Source organism: Lissotriton vulgaris, chromosome 9, assembly GCF_964263255.1.
Source record: "Lissotriton vulgaris chromosome 9, aLisVul1.2, whole genome shotgun sequence".
NCBI classification, from domain to species: domain Eukaryota; kingdom Metazoa; phylum Chordata; class Amphibia; order Caudata; family Salamandridae; genus Lissotriton; species Lissotriton vulgaris.
Genome location: NC_141697.1, coordinates 1,219,763,753 through 1,219,778,485, shown reverse-complemented (window position 1 = coordinate 1,219,778,485; position 14,733 = coordinate 1,219,763,753). Strand labels below are relative to the sequence as shown.

Below are 14,733 nucleotides of genomic sequence, written 5' to 3'. Positions count from 1 at the left end.
CACCTACTACTTCTACATTCGTAATCTTTGAGACATTGCACCACAGGGCCACCATCAAGACATTTAATGATTTTAGTCCCAGGACTTTTGGAACCAGCAATGCAGCTATTTGTTTCCCTAGCACCTGCAAAATCTCCTCCTACTAGACAGCAGAAACAATATAAAGCTCCGGAGCAGAACCCTCTGTTCCTTACAATAGATCCACGTCCTGATTAGGTCATAGTGTCCGCATCAAGAAAATTGCAAGCCTTTACACCTTTTTCCACTGATCCCCCACATAAAAAGAGCAAGTGGTTGGACACAGTTCAAATGAAATGCATGGTACAGCAGTCAATGAACTGAACATACAAAGTGCCACTGCAGGGCTAGTCTGCTACTTGGTAGTGCATGCTGTTCGTAAACCGGCAAATGCCCATGGAACTACAGATGCTCTGCTGTCTGAAAACGACAGCAAAATGATTGATGCTGAAGGGAAAACGGGTTGACCGACTATCAACAACTCACTGGCTTATTGCAATCTCAGGGTTGTTGGCGAAATGCGATGGTGCCCAATGGGGCAAAATGGGGGACCTACTGAAATATTTCCTAGACTGATACAAGCATAGGGCGTGGGAGATTGTCGCTGAAGGGCAAATACTCTTAACACGCTATCAGGTTGGCCCTCGATGCGACTGATACTGCGATCAGGGGCATAAATTGCAGCATGATAATCCGTTGACATGCTTGGCTCTGTGTGTCTAGCTTTAAGCCAGAGGTCCAGCAGCATCTGATTCGCATGCGCTTTGATGGGAAACTTCTGTTTGGGCATCAGCTTTATCGGATGCTGGAGAAAATCAAGGCCACAGCAATCTGGGCTCGCCATTCTCCTTTGCCCCATACAACTTTACGTCACTAACAATTTTGTGGCCACTCCAAGACTACCTTCACTGATGCGTCTCCTCATATCAGAGGCAGCAGCAGCAACAATCACAAGCCTCCTGAGGATAGCCCAGGTGTGTCATTAGGGGAAACACAAAGGTAGTGGTAGGGGTGGATCAGTTAAGGAAGCCACAGCCCCAAAGCAGTGACTTCTCTCCCTCCCACCTCGACCACAAAGCACCTGTTGAACGTCTGCAGGGGTTCCTCTCAATTGTAGAGCAGATTTACTGCCTGAAGCCTACACCCTCCCCACACAAGCACTCCCTTTCACCACCAAAGGCTCCTACAAGACAAAGTAGACACACTCGTGTTCAAAAGAGCCATAGAGCCAGTGCCACCCCATCAACGCAGCAAAGGGTGTACTCCCTGTGCTTTCTAATTCCTAAAAAAGATGTGTCCCTGAGACTTGTACTAAACCTCTGACCCCCCTCAACAAGTACGTCCTGTTAAAGCATTTCCACATGGTCACGATCAAGGATGTCATTCCTCTGCTGTGACAAGGAGACTTCATTACTGCCCTTGACCTGAAGGACTCCTATTTACACATCCCGATCCGATCCATCCTGCACATTGCCATACCTCAGGTTCATGGTAAGTGGACAGCACTTTCAATTCAAAGTTTTTCCGTTCAGAGTAACTACCACCCCATGAGTGTTCACCAAATGCCTTGCAATGGTAGCCGTTTATCTACAGAGTAGCAGCATTCACGTCCTCCTGCATCGCAATGACTGACTGATAAATATTGCAAGCAAGCGTCTGGCTCACACACAGATCACCTTAGATCTCCTCCACAATATTTTCAACACCCGCCCTGAAAATGTTGATGTCCCACTTAAGGAATTGAATACTGCTGTATCACATTGGCTTGCCAATGCTGTAAATACCGTCCTTCCCCCCCCACCCCGAAACTTTTTAGATCTCACCGCTGCCCGGCACCCTGGTTTTCTGCCGATCTGAAGGCCTTGCGTACTAACTGCAAGGCTCTTGAAAGAAAATGGAGGCATTCCTACTTTGCTTCCCGCAAGATAGCCTACAAAGAAGCCTTGAAGGGGGTACCATTCCCAATGTAAAGCTATGAGAGTTGCGTACACTGTAAATACAGTGACACAAGCACAGAACTGTCCACTCACTCTTTTTTCGGTTGTTAAAAAACTGACAGGAGCGGATACCATCCCGACTCCTCCGGTCCTGGAGGAAGCTCAGTGTAATTCCATTGCGGAATTTTTCATTGCCAAGGTCGAGCGCATATACGACTCTTATGAGCGCTCCCCTGACAGTAAATCAACATCAATCTGGACCAACTGCCATGAATGAACTACCGCCTTCAAAGAGAGTGGTAACAAACTGGCAACTGTTTGACGATATTTCATTTTTGTCCTGTCTGAATAGCGTAAGATCTTGCTCACCTCGTGATCCGGTACCTGCAAAGATTTTTAAGTTGCTGGATCTCGAATCGCGGCGAGTTCTCATGAGACTCTTGAATGCCTCCTTAAATGAGTCTCACGTGCTACAGGATTAGAAGCACGCAATGGTTGTCCCTCTCCTAAAAAAGGCTGGAGCTGATACGTCCAACCTTGCCAATTTCAGACCTATATCCCTGTTGCGTGTTCTATCTAAAGTGCTGGAGAGACGTGAACACTCAGCTGACCCATCTGGTACAAAATCAGGGTTTTTTACACCCTTCCCAGTCCGGCTTTCGTGCGCATCATTCTACTGAGACTGCGCTACTCGGGGTAACGGAGAGGCTACGGCACGGTATCGATCGCGGAGCAACTTCTGCCCTCATCCTTTTAGATTTGAGCGCGGAGTTCGATATTGTGTCTCATTCCATCTTATTGAACTCTCTTCGGTACCTAGGAGTAGATGGTCCTGCATTGGCCTGGATTGCCTCCTTTTTAAGTGAGCGCACTTTCCAGGTCTTTTCTACGAAAGCCGCATCTACCATCTGTCCCTCTGCGTATAGCGTCCCTCAGGGGTCTATTCTCAGCCCCTTATTATTTAATATTTACATCAAACCCCTAGCTTCCATCGTGGAGGACGCTGGGCTGACCATTTTTTCATACGCCGATGACACTCAAATTGTTTTTTCCCTCTCCAGCACTGAAGGCGACAATGTGTCCAGTCTGAAAATTGGATTGTCACGAGTGGCTGAGTGGATGCAGAGGCATCTCCTCAAGCTAAACGGTGACAAGACCGAGATTGTTATCCTGGGGAAATATAAAGATCTTTGGGGCCCGCAACATTGGCCTTGTGCCATGGGCCCCCTTCCTCAACCGGTCTCTGTGGTTCGCAACTTGGGATTCCTCATAGATGACAAGCTCTCTATGAGGCAACAGGCTACCAAGGTGGCTGCCATCTGTTTTACCACCTTAAGATGGCTCCAAAAAATTCTTTGGATGTTGCCATACGCCACCAGGAGAACTGTCCAGGCGTTAGTAACATCTCGCCTGGACTATGGTAACGTCCTCTACCTTGGTGCCGATGCTGCGACCATAAAGAAACTGCAGGTTGTACAAAATTCATCGGCCCGACTTTTATGTAACATCCCGAGGAGATCCTCGGCTACCCAGGCTCTTCGCGATTTACATTGGCTCAAGGTCTCGAGCCGCATTAAATTTAAAGCCCTGTGCCACCTTTTTAAAATCAAGGAGGGCTTAGCCCCGCTGTACCTTCAGAGTCTTGTTCAATCTTACAAGCCCAATCGTTCATTAGGATCTTCGGCTAATTGTGACTTTGTTATTCCAAGATTTAAAGTTGTGAAGATGGGGGGGAAGATCTTTCTCCCATCTTGGCCCTGAGTCTTGGAATGCATTACTTACTGCTTTGAAATCTGAGACGAATGTTTTGCTTCCGTAAAAAACTGAAAACCTTACTTTTTCAATAGATTTTCTGCTGCTCTAGCTGTTAATAATACTGTCGTGATGTCCACCCTTTCTTCTTTAGTCTATCCCTTGCGCCGGGAAACCCACTGCGGGTAGCTGTTGCGCATTATAAGTTTTAAATAAATAAATAAATAAATCTGGGTTTTACTAACAATGTAGGCCAATCCCACATTTAACAATCACAAATGCATCCGAACCTAGGGGTAATATTCAATTCACTCACCGGAAAGCTTATTGCAGTCCTGCAAGCGTCCAAGCCTTTCAGTTACTGCTTCCCTATTTTTCAACCAAATCATCAGCTAACAGTCTGAACAGTGATGCAGCTCCTAGTGGGCCAGACTCTACTACATACCCGTTTCCAGATCTCTGCAACATCCTCTGGCTTCCCACCGCTTTGGGGGGAGAACTGCTTTACATTCTATGCACATCCTGTGCATTTACAGCAACACATGCCACAAACGGAAAATGTTACTTAAGCATCGGTCGCGGTACAAAAGGGGGTGGGGATGGACGGAGCATCTGAATCAAACAAACACTCACACCCAGTAAAAAAGATCTGGGTTTAATCCATCACCGTTCTTTAGCCCACTCTGCCACCCCAGTTCAGACATGGTAATATGCAAATCAGTCTGACCCTGTGCCTCATGGGAACAGTCCAGCCCGAACTGCCAAGCCATATCTTCCCTGGACCGGAAACAAGCTTCCGAGGACTGGTTTCCGGCATTCCAAACCAGTTGCTGGGGCACTCCAGCCCCAGCTCTGGCGCGAAACCGGACAAAGGATGGGGGGTGTAACCACCCCCCTTCCTGGTCCCACCCATAGGAGGGACCTAGTCACAGTACAGCCCCCTTTAGGCGAATAAAGGTAGGATCTGGTCCCATTCCAAATTAGAATAATCCTGATTTGAAACTACAAAGAAGAAACTCTGGACTTCGACTTTCTGCTCCACAGAAGACTGAAGAAAATCTCCCTTTTGGCCAAGGAGTGACCACCCTGCACAAGCAGGCACCATCAAGCGTCTTAGCGGTTCACTTTGTCGTCCTTTCCGGTGGAACCAGACTTCAGAGCCCGACGAAACCCGGACTTCCTTACCTCTCCGACCTCTACCTACATCTGCAGCACAGCTGAGATCCGTGGGTGCGACTAGACACGTGGGACCGGCCATCTTGGAGAAACTGCACTTTGCTTCCAGCACAACTTCAGAGGCATCCTCGAGAAAGTGCTTTGGGGATTGAGAAGCCTCAGCCCCAAGCAGCTCCTGCACAGAAGACCAACCCTCCAGCATTCACGAGATCTGCGTGGGGCCCTTTTGCTTGATTGCTGCTCGACGCGTTGTCTGGTCACTTGCCGGCTGGCTAGTGGCCTCCTAGACGACTATTCTTGAAATCCACACTGCTGGTCTGGTTGCTCCAGACTGGCCCTTGCTTCCCTGCAAAGGAGAAGCACCTCGGACCCTCCTGGTCCGCACCAGACGCCATCTCCACTCACCGCGTGGGTTGCCTTTGCCAAGGCCTGTTGACTCCGAATCCGGATCAGACACCGCCGACAGCGAGAGCCTGCATGGGACAGCTCGCGCCTCGATCCTGGTCGTCGAAGACACCTCCTGGTCCATGTGGCTGCAGAGTCAAGCGTCCACTCTTCACCTGATCGCGACGACAGCATCTGGTTCCTTCCTGGTTCCACTCCGGTCACTGGCTAGTGACTGTGAACATTGTCCCCTCTGCTTTCAGGTCTCCATCTTCCTCGATCCACCATTGGATCGCTCCGGACATCATCCTCCTGGTCGCCTGCAGCATCTTTCTTCAAGGCTCCATTGACTTCAACGCGGAAACCCGACACACTTTCACACCTATGCACCCGCAGCCCGTGGGTGAAGTAACGAGAGCATTTCGGTGCTCAAAGGTAGATTGACTCTCCTAGTGTCCAGGTATCCTGTAGTTTTAGTCGTAACCAGTCAGACCTGTCCGTACTCACCTTTTTCGTAATTTGTTCTGCCCATTGACTTCGTACCGCATCTCGCGTGTGAGTTCACACTCTGCACACGCATCCCGTGGGCCTCCTGCTCCTTACCTAAGGTTAGGGTAGTGTGACCCAGCGATCCTACAGCCTCTGGGCATCTTCATTTCTTCTATCGATTTCCTTATACCATTTACTTAGTATATGGTTTGTCGTGCCCCTAGGGCACCATTGTAATTTGTGCAACTTATCGTATTTTTCTTAAGAGTCTTGTCATGTGCTTAGCCCTCTGATCTCATAAAGAGTTCAGAGGTGTTTTGTTAGTAATAAATATATTGTTTATTTTCATAACAACCTGTGTGGTGTCCTTTCACTTGGTATTCAAGGGGTTATATGTGGTAAAACAGCTGGCTTCACATGCCAAAAGAGTTTAGCCTAAGACTGCTTTGTCCATGCTACCATTAGGATAGCTGGTCTATAAGATTGACTTGCAACCAATCACCATAAGGGTTGTTTGGACTGATACAAGGTGATCACTAGAACTAGTGAGCATCATAAATCAGGCCAACTTCTCACAACAGGGGTAACAATAACAAAGGCAGAGGTAAAAATAATAACTCCTGCTCTGCCTCTACCCCTGCCCAATGACTCTTCCCTGTCCCATTCCACTCCTGTCGGGGGAAGACTTCAACAATACTTGCCAGCCTGGGAAAGCATCACATCAGACAGGAGGGTGCTCCAAATAATTCAACCAGGTTACTGTCTGGCACTAACATCTACCCCCCCCCCCCCCCCCCCCCGCCCCCCCCAAACATACCACACAAGCAGCGTCCAATGTCACAAGAACATTTAACATTGCACTCCTGCCGAAAAATGCAATAGAAATAGTTCCAGAGTATCAGAAAAACAAAGTAGCATACTCCCTATCTTTCGTAATACCAAAGAAGGATGGATCTCTAAGACCCATCCTAGACCTCAGACCTCTAAACATTTACATACAGTCGGATCATTTCCATATGGTCACACTCCAACAGGTCCTTCCACTTCTGGTTCTAAACGGCTTCCTTGTCACTCTAGATCTCAAGGACGCCTACTTCCATATTCCCATCCACACAGCGCACAGAAAATCTCAGATTTGTGCTAGACTGGCAGCACTACCAGTTCAAAGTGTTCGCATTCGAAGTTACAACAGCGCCAAGGGTGTTTACCAAATGCCTAGCAGTAGTAGCAGCTTACTTAAGAAGACAACATATTCATGTATTCCCATATCTAGACGACTGGCTCATAAAAGCCAGCTCATACAGCCAGTGTGTGCAACACACTCACACTACTATTCAACTGCTTCACGATTTGGGATTCACAGTAAATCGCATCAAATCTCATCTACAACCCTTGCACATACAACAGTATCTCGCCGCTACAATAAACACCCAACTAACACTAGCTTATCCCTCTCCAGCCAGGATAACTAGTGTACAAACTCACCTAACTAAATTCAAACCGCAGCACTCGCTACCAGCTCGAGTGTTCATTCAGCTCATAGGAATGATGGCATCTTGCGTGAGGTACTACAGATATGCAAGACTGCAAATGTGTCCACTTCAAGAGTGCCTAGCACGCCAGTGGAACCAGGCTCAAGGTCAATTAACAGACCTAGTGTTGGAAGACGGTCGGACTTATCGTTCTCTGCAATGGTGGAACCAAAAACCTTTCCAAAGGACCACCGTTTCTAGAGCCAGTTCCTCAAATAGTCATGACAGCGGACACATCGCTCTCCGGCTGGGGAGCTCATCTACTGCATCACACCATGCAAGGCAGGTGGACGCCGCAACAAAAGCTACTCCACATCAACCAGTTAGTTGCTAGCTGTGTTTCTAGCCCTAAAAGCGTTTCAAACTCAAGTGTCAGGCAAAGCTGTCTTGGTCCGCACAGACAATATGACAGCTGTGTACCACATAAACAAACAAGGGGGGACACACACTCTGCAGCTCTCTGTTAGCACAGCAGATATGGAGATGGGCTATACTACTAAAGATCTTCCTCTTGGCCCAACACGTCCCAGCCCATTCTACAAAGAAAATAGGGGCTTCCATGGCATTCTTAGAGAACATTCCCCTAGATGATATATGCAAAGCAGCTACATGGTCAACACTGCAAACATTCACAAAACATTACTGTGTAGATGTGCAAACTAAACAACAAGCCACTGTGGGCCAGGCTGGACTAAAAACTCTGTTTCAAACAACTGCAAAGGATACTGGTGGTCGCCGCTAGGTGTGGGTACTGCTATATAATTTATGCACATTGTGTAATCTGCTGCTCATATGCCTCGAACGGAAAATGCTGCTTACCAGTTTGCATCTGTTCTTGGCATGTAGAGCTGCAGAGTTAGACGCCTCCCCGGCTACCTTTATCTGTTCCAGTATTATCTTAATTAGATACAAATCACATGGACATCACTACCTCTTGTACAGCTCCATCACTACCCTAATCGCGAAAAACAATCTGGGGATGGAGCCGATGCCCATGCGCGGTATCATCCAAAAGAGGAGTCACGTATCTCGTGACTTCCAAAGACTTTTTTACAACAAAACAAACCGCAAATATCCGGGCCCAACACTAAGTGGCCATCTATGCACAGTGTGTAACTCTGCAGCTCTACATGCCAAGAACAGATGCATACTGGTAAGTAGCATTTTCCTTGTTGCACCTGTGTACCCCATTTTTTAATTGGACTTAAATGATTTTGCAAATGTATAGCAGCATACCACCATTTTGTCAGCGGTTTCAGGGCACTTTTTGTTAAAGTTCAGATTGTCTTTGAATAGTGTTTCAGTGACATCCCGACGTGCAGTAATGTTATAAGCGTAATTCCATAATGAAGAGCAAGTGTTGCAAATAAAGTAATTTTACTTTTATACTGCCAGCAGTCTGTCCTTATTGTCTTTGGCGATGTGTTCTCCAGAACTGGATCCTGTAGTCAGAGGCGGGCTTTCTAGTGATGTGTGCAGTGGATTTCCCAGATATCAAACCTCTCTTCTGACTTTGTTGTAAAGTGGTTTCCAATTTCACCTTAATGAAAGGCGCCACTTTAGTCTTGTGTACCCTGTGTTCTAAGCTAACAGTATAAAATAATTTGGATGTGTTTGAGGATTCATTTTTAACAACTGAAATATTTGTCTCCATTGGCCTTTTTTGGTTGATTTGGGATGCACTTGCATTCATGATCAGATATGACATTATGAATTGTCCTTTAACTCTTAGCGTACTCAGCACTTTTCCCACCCAAAACGTTGCTCCACCAGATGTAATAGGGATATCCATTCAATTACTCAGTCTTTCTCAGCCGAAGAACATTTGGGCTAAGACCTCACCATCACAAGTGCCATTCTGATCATATCTGTAATCGCATTGGCGCTTGGCTCCTCGAATACCGTTTTTCACATTCAAATCATTGGTGCAGCTTGATAACTTCTTCCCAAACTAATGTATTCTTGTTAAATAAGTTATTTGTGAACTCCTTTCTCTTGCACTGCTCCAGAATAGTATCTCCACTCAACTTTGGACTACATGTCACAATGGTCGCGACCGTGTCATAATTGTACTCCCTGTTTACTGGAACTGCCACTGTGATGATACTGCGGAACATAAGCGCATGTACTGCATTGTCTCTAATATTGAATTACATTTATTTGGAGGATTAGGAGTGTAGTCCTGCTGAGAACTGAAGGAGTTGCATTGAGACTGACTAAGTCCCTGTCATATTGCAGTGTTCCTTATAACAAACCTGTTTTATTAAAGTATTTTTTAAATTTGTAGTTTCTTCTAAATATATATATATATATATTTTTCCATTAAGTTACAGATGACATGTATGCAGAGCAGACAGAAAACCCAGAGAATCCACTGAGGTGTCCCATAAAACTATACGATTTCTACCTCTTCAAATGGTGAGATAACAAATCTGTCTTTGTGTGCATGTAAATATGTAGTAAGGTTCATTATCCCAACACTGTCTATTGTTTACAACATTTCTAAATTGGTTTGCAGAAGCGGGTAATGTTGCAGGAGTCTAGAATAGCTTTGTTGTGCTGATGCATTCTTTCAGCAAGTGTTCATGCAGCAACACTAATCTTCACAAAATAGATTGTTCCTCCTTTCTTATGATCTGTTACAGCTACTTGTATGTATGTTTTAACAGCTCTTCGTCCTCATTCAAATGTTTTTAAGTCTTTGCTTGTGTCATGAAAATCTATGTGCATGCCCTGATCACCATACCTTCTGGTTCGCTATAACCTGTCGTCTTTCGCTAAATTCTTATTTGATTGAACTCAAGCCATTCTTACTGGCTCCAGCAACTAAAGCTGCTTCCAGATTTAATATGAACCTAAAGCATCAAGGAGCAGAGGGTCATGGAATGCTGAATCTGAGGTTCTAATGACCTTTCATACCAGGTTTTAGGCATAGACAAACTTCCCTGGGCCTAGGGTCAGGCCTTGTGTCACGCTCCCATATAGTTTGAATGTAAAAGGGTTTTTCTGAGGGTTAGCAGCTGTTTGTACTGTTACAAATCACTTCTCCACTGACTGATACTGACTTGGTCGTACCTCAGCACCCCTAGCGTCCCCTCTCCCATCACCCCCCCCCCCCCCTCACCCCCCACCCCTCCTCTCTGTGTTCCTGCATTAGTGTCTTGGCCAATGTTGCCTTTTATGTTTCCAGAGGAAACTAGGTGCTCATTGGTCCATACATACATATAGTGGATCACTCGCCCATCCTCCTCACTGAAGGTTCTTCACTCGTGACATTAAAAAGCCTGGTATAGTGCTCCCAGGGTGTGCCCAGACTTTCCTTTCAGTTCCATGTATGGATAGGGGCTGTCATTTGTACTTCTTAGTACCACATCCCATATGTCTATTTTTCAGTTTTCGCCTCATAATTTATTATTTTATGCATGCTTCAGAGGGTGAGTCCTGGCAAACCACTTCCAGCCAAGCATGGTCCACATCCAAGATTTCCAAAGTTAAGAACCAAAGGTTGACCATCGTCTGTGCACTTGCATTGGTCTAAAGTAACCATTCTTCATGAGAGCCACAAGAGAAACTCCATCCAACCCCTCTGCACCTTACTTTGGTCTTGGGAAACAGCAGGCAGTGCCATGGTGTTTCCTATGTTCAGTGCATGTTGGCGCACACTTGGATTATCTGCCTCGGCTCCTCCGACAGAATGCATAATTTTCAGAGGTGCAAGTGATGCATCCCTGCTGGGAGACATGCCACTTCTAGCTGAAATCGTCATACCACCCCCAAGAGGTCCAGCAGATTGTACTGTAAAAGTTTTGATAGAAGAGAGTGTATAATGGGGAAGCTCTCAGCTAAATGCCTAGCATTGGTTTCCTCATAGCCTTTTCTAGTCAATCTGCTTGTTGCATATAGAGAACCAGTCTTTAGAGAGTGAAACTTCATTTTTGTTTTAATCCAACCATAATTGCACCCTAGTTCTTAACCTGTCGATATCATAACATTAATATATTACCCAATGACAGTAATCCTTATGTAGTTATGGTTCAAAAACCCTTTCCCTTGAAAAGGGACTGTTTAGCCTATAGCTTTTGGCCTGATTGACTCATTTGTCACTTATATAGCCAGCTAAGTAGCAACACGCTAATTTTCTTGATGATGTATGCAGGGGGGAAAAAATAAAGGGGGGATGGGGCGTTAAAAAAAGAAAGAAAAGTTGCCATTCCTTATTAGCTCCCATTAGAAATATTGCTTGCGCTTACAGCAAAACGGACTGAACTGATTTACCCCAAACTTGGCAAAAGAGTAGACCTTCCCTCAGATAGTGTGCTTTCATATGTTTGGTGTAAATCAGATCATTAGTTGTGGAAGTAGAAGTGTATGAAATAATTGCCGCAAGGGCTTTAAACTGTGTATTTCTCTGACCTTTAAAATCGTGATTCAGAAATTTGTGAATCCTGTCAATTATTTCAGAGTTTTTATTAATGGTGATCGATTAATAAGGGTGATTTCTTCTGCCCCCCCCCACACACACACACACACACACACACACGCCACCATCTTGATGTTGATTTTTTTTTTATATATCTTTGATGTTCACACTGGAAAATTACTTTCCGTAGAATGTGGCTGTAGATACACATGCTCTACACACTCCTGCCGTCTAGTGTTGGGGGCTTGGATGCCTGCATGAAGTGCTGGTACTAGTTCTCCCCTAGTCGACAATGCACATTGGCTCAATAGTTATATTGTGTTGGGTTTTTTCCCATTGGGTTTGGACTTCTACTGATCTAGCTCTGTTTTGTGCTCAATAGCACCTTCGTTGGGCCTTTTCGACCCTTTGATTCTAGTTGTCCTATAACAAACTTCACAGATCCCTACTCTCACTTCATTGTTGTTCTATGAACCTCAAAATAGACACTTCACTTGTCACCCTTCGGTTTGGCTTCAGCCCCCTTCCAGGGTCTTCCACCACTCGTCTCTGATGTGTTCTCGTCAAGATTGCCAGGTCTGTGATGGAATGGGTGACCTTCCAATACTGCCCTAAGTGTCACTCACAGTATCCTGAAGTCTGTAACCTTTGACTCTTGCCTGAGCACAAGAACATGCGTCCAGTCTACCTTACCTTTCGGTCAAAGAAGACTCTTCGATACCTATGCAAATAGAGGTGGGCACATCACAGAATGCAGAGGTGAGATGAAGATGACATCCCCGACATCTTCGGGGAACGCGTCGGCAAGGTGGTGGAAGAAGCTGACCCTTAGGGGACCCAGCTGCTGCAGTCCAGCTCAGAGCCGAGCTTGTCCTTTGAATCTGAAGGGTAACAACAACAAGGTACATAGGCTCCATGAGCCCCGACAACGTCTACCATGAGTATGGTCACTACCTTGTCCCAACCCATGGCCACGCAACTGCTAAGCACCTCCCCAGTGGGTCCCATGCATTGAGCATAGCCACAGTCATTCCTACTGGATACAAAATTATGCACCAGGAAAGACCCCATAACCAGTAAGGTGGCGTCCATGGTTGAGCAGGTGGAGTTTTTCGGTGGTGCAGCTGGGGGTCCGTTATGTAAGGTCTTGGAGAGTGGGAGGAGTGGGGGGTCGGTGGGTGGATTAGTGAGAGGCTGGGCAGTAAAATGCGATTGACGTAGCAAAAAGTGATAGAAGAAACCAAGATGCAAAACGGAGCAGTAAGAGGAGCAAAAGATGCAAAAAGGGGCAGTTGATGGAAACAAGGAAGGAAAGGTTTGTTTCAGCTAAGATTCCATGATAAATTTCCTTGCCTGGGTAGATAATCATGTTGGAATTACTTTGCGTGTTAACAAATTTGTATTTACCTATGAACTAAAAAGTGTCTATTTTTTCAGTCCGCAGAGTGTAAAAGGTCGAAATGATACATTTTACCTGACCCCAGAACCAGTGGTTGCACCCAACAGTCCTATTTGGTACTCCACCCAACCAATCAGCAGAGAGCAAATGGAACAGATGCTCACCCGTATACTGGTCATCCGAGAGATCCAGGACGCCATTGCTGTTGCAAATGTCAACAGCATGCACTAGGAAACTCTTTGTGGCTGAGAAGATAAAGAAAATATGTAAAGGAAAACTGTACAGACTTTTACACTAATATGATGCCTAACTTCTTTTTTTTTTTTTTTTTTTTTTTTTAAATTGGTGTAGTTTTGAAGCCCTTTTAGGCTTCTTCTGTTTAAAATAAAGTATACAAGAAAACATACCCAATGTTCATCATAAAAAAACTATTAAAACAACTTGTTTGAACGTCTTGTGTACTACCTTTCAGAAAAAATATGGAAGCTAAGCAACATTTTTTTTATTGATAAAAGGTATTTGTGTACTGACGTAGCCGGGCATTTTCACGGTTTTGAAGATCTTTTACCGGCGCACATTAGAGGGCTTGCTCTGCATACTGAAACTATAAACTGTTTTTCTTTTTGTGCAGAAAGTAAAGATGAATAATCATCTTAAATGGGAAAATACTTGACTAGCGTTGAGACTGTAAATGAATAATTATGCGTTTATAACAAAAATAATAAAAACTATTTCTATTCTTAGAGATATTTTTAGATGTTGTTGTAAAGACATTTTGCTTGTTTTTTGTGGCTTTAGTTCTATATGTGCCTGGTGGAATTCTTGTAACATACTTTGTGTTTCATATAAACATACCAGCTTGTTTTTAATTTAGTCTTATTCAGTTTTATTTAGAATGGTTACCATATGTTCAAGGCATGTGGGCTGCTGGATTCATGTCTTAGCATAGATCACCGCCTAGTGTTGGGTCTGGATGTTTGCACTTTGTTGTCCTGGAAGAATCTTCGAAGTATCTCGAGATAGGTGACTCCTCCCCTGGACTACATTGCGCATGGGCATCTTTTCCATCTTCATATTGTTTTTTTTTTTCCGCCATTGGGTTCGGATGCTATTCCTCAACTCCAACTTCGGGACCGAATCTTTTCAACTTTCTAAGGCCAAAAGGCCTTCTACCCCAACGGTATTGTTCTCGTTCGGTAAACCTTTACTCTATTTCACTTTCCATCTCGATCCGGTCGCCGATGCGGTCTGTTGGGCTTTTTTGACGCCACGTGGGCCTGCTGCCGATGAAAAAGGACCCCATTTAAAAGGTGCCCACAATGTCACTCCAAGTTCCCACATACTGATACACATACAGTATGCAACAAGTGCCTCTCTCCCGAGCACAACGAGGAAGATTGTCCAGCTTGTGCTCAGTTCCGGTCGAAGAAAACTATCCGGAACCGATGGGCCGCTAGGCAAGAAATGCAGCGGCAGGCACCGGAACCGGAGAACATTTTTGATGACTAACACGACCTCCCAGAAGCGGCGGACTCCAACCTTGAAATTGTCACCGTAGAAGACCAGTCAGACTCCGATGACCAGATCACACCGGGGCAAACCGTGTGTACCACGCCCCCTACCCCG

At 45.4% G+C, this 14,733-nt stretch overlaps 1 protein-coding gene across 7 annotated transcripts in view; it reads left to right on the top strand.

The window, feature by feature from the left end:
* The window catches only part of QRICH1 (glutamine rich 1), a 209,151-nt gene extending 195,299 nt beyond the window's left edge, over positions 1 to 13,852 (top strand). For all 7 annotated transcript variants that reach the window (XM_086939330.1, XM_086939332.1, XM_086939334.1 and 4 more), the window contains 2 exons: positions 9,616 to 9,706; positions 13,146 to 13,852. In XM_086939330.1, the coding sequence (XP_086795456.1) occupies positions 9,616 to 9,706; positions 13,146 to 13,338 (284 nt within the window). In that variant the 3' untranslated portion in view covers positions 13,339 to 13,852. The remainder of the gene's footprint in view (positions 1 to 9,615; positions 9,707 to 13,145) is intronic.
* Positions 13,853 to 14,733: the final 881 nt, after the last annotated feature.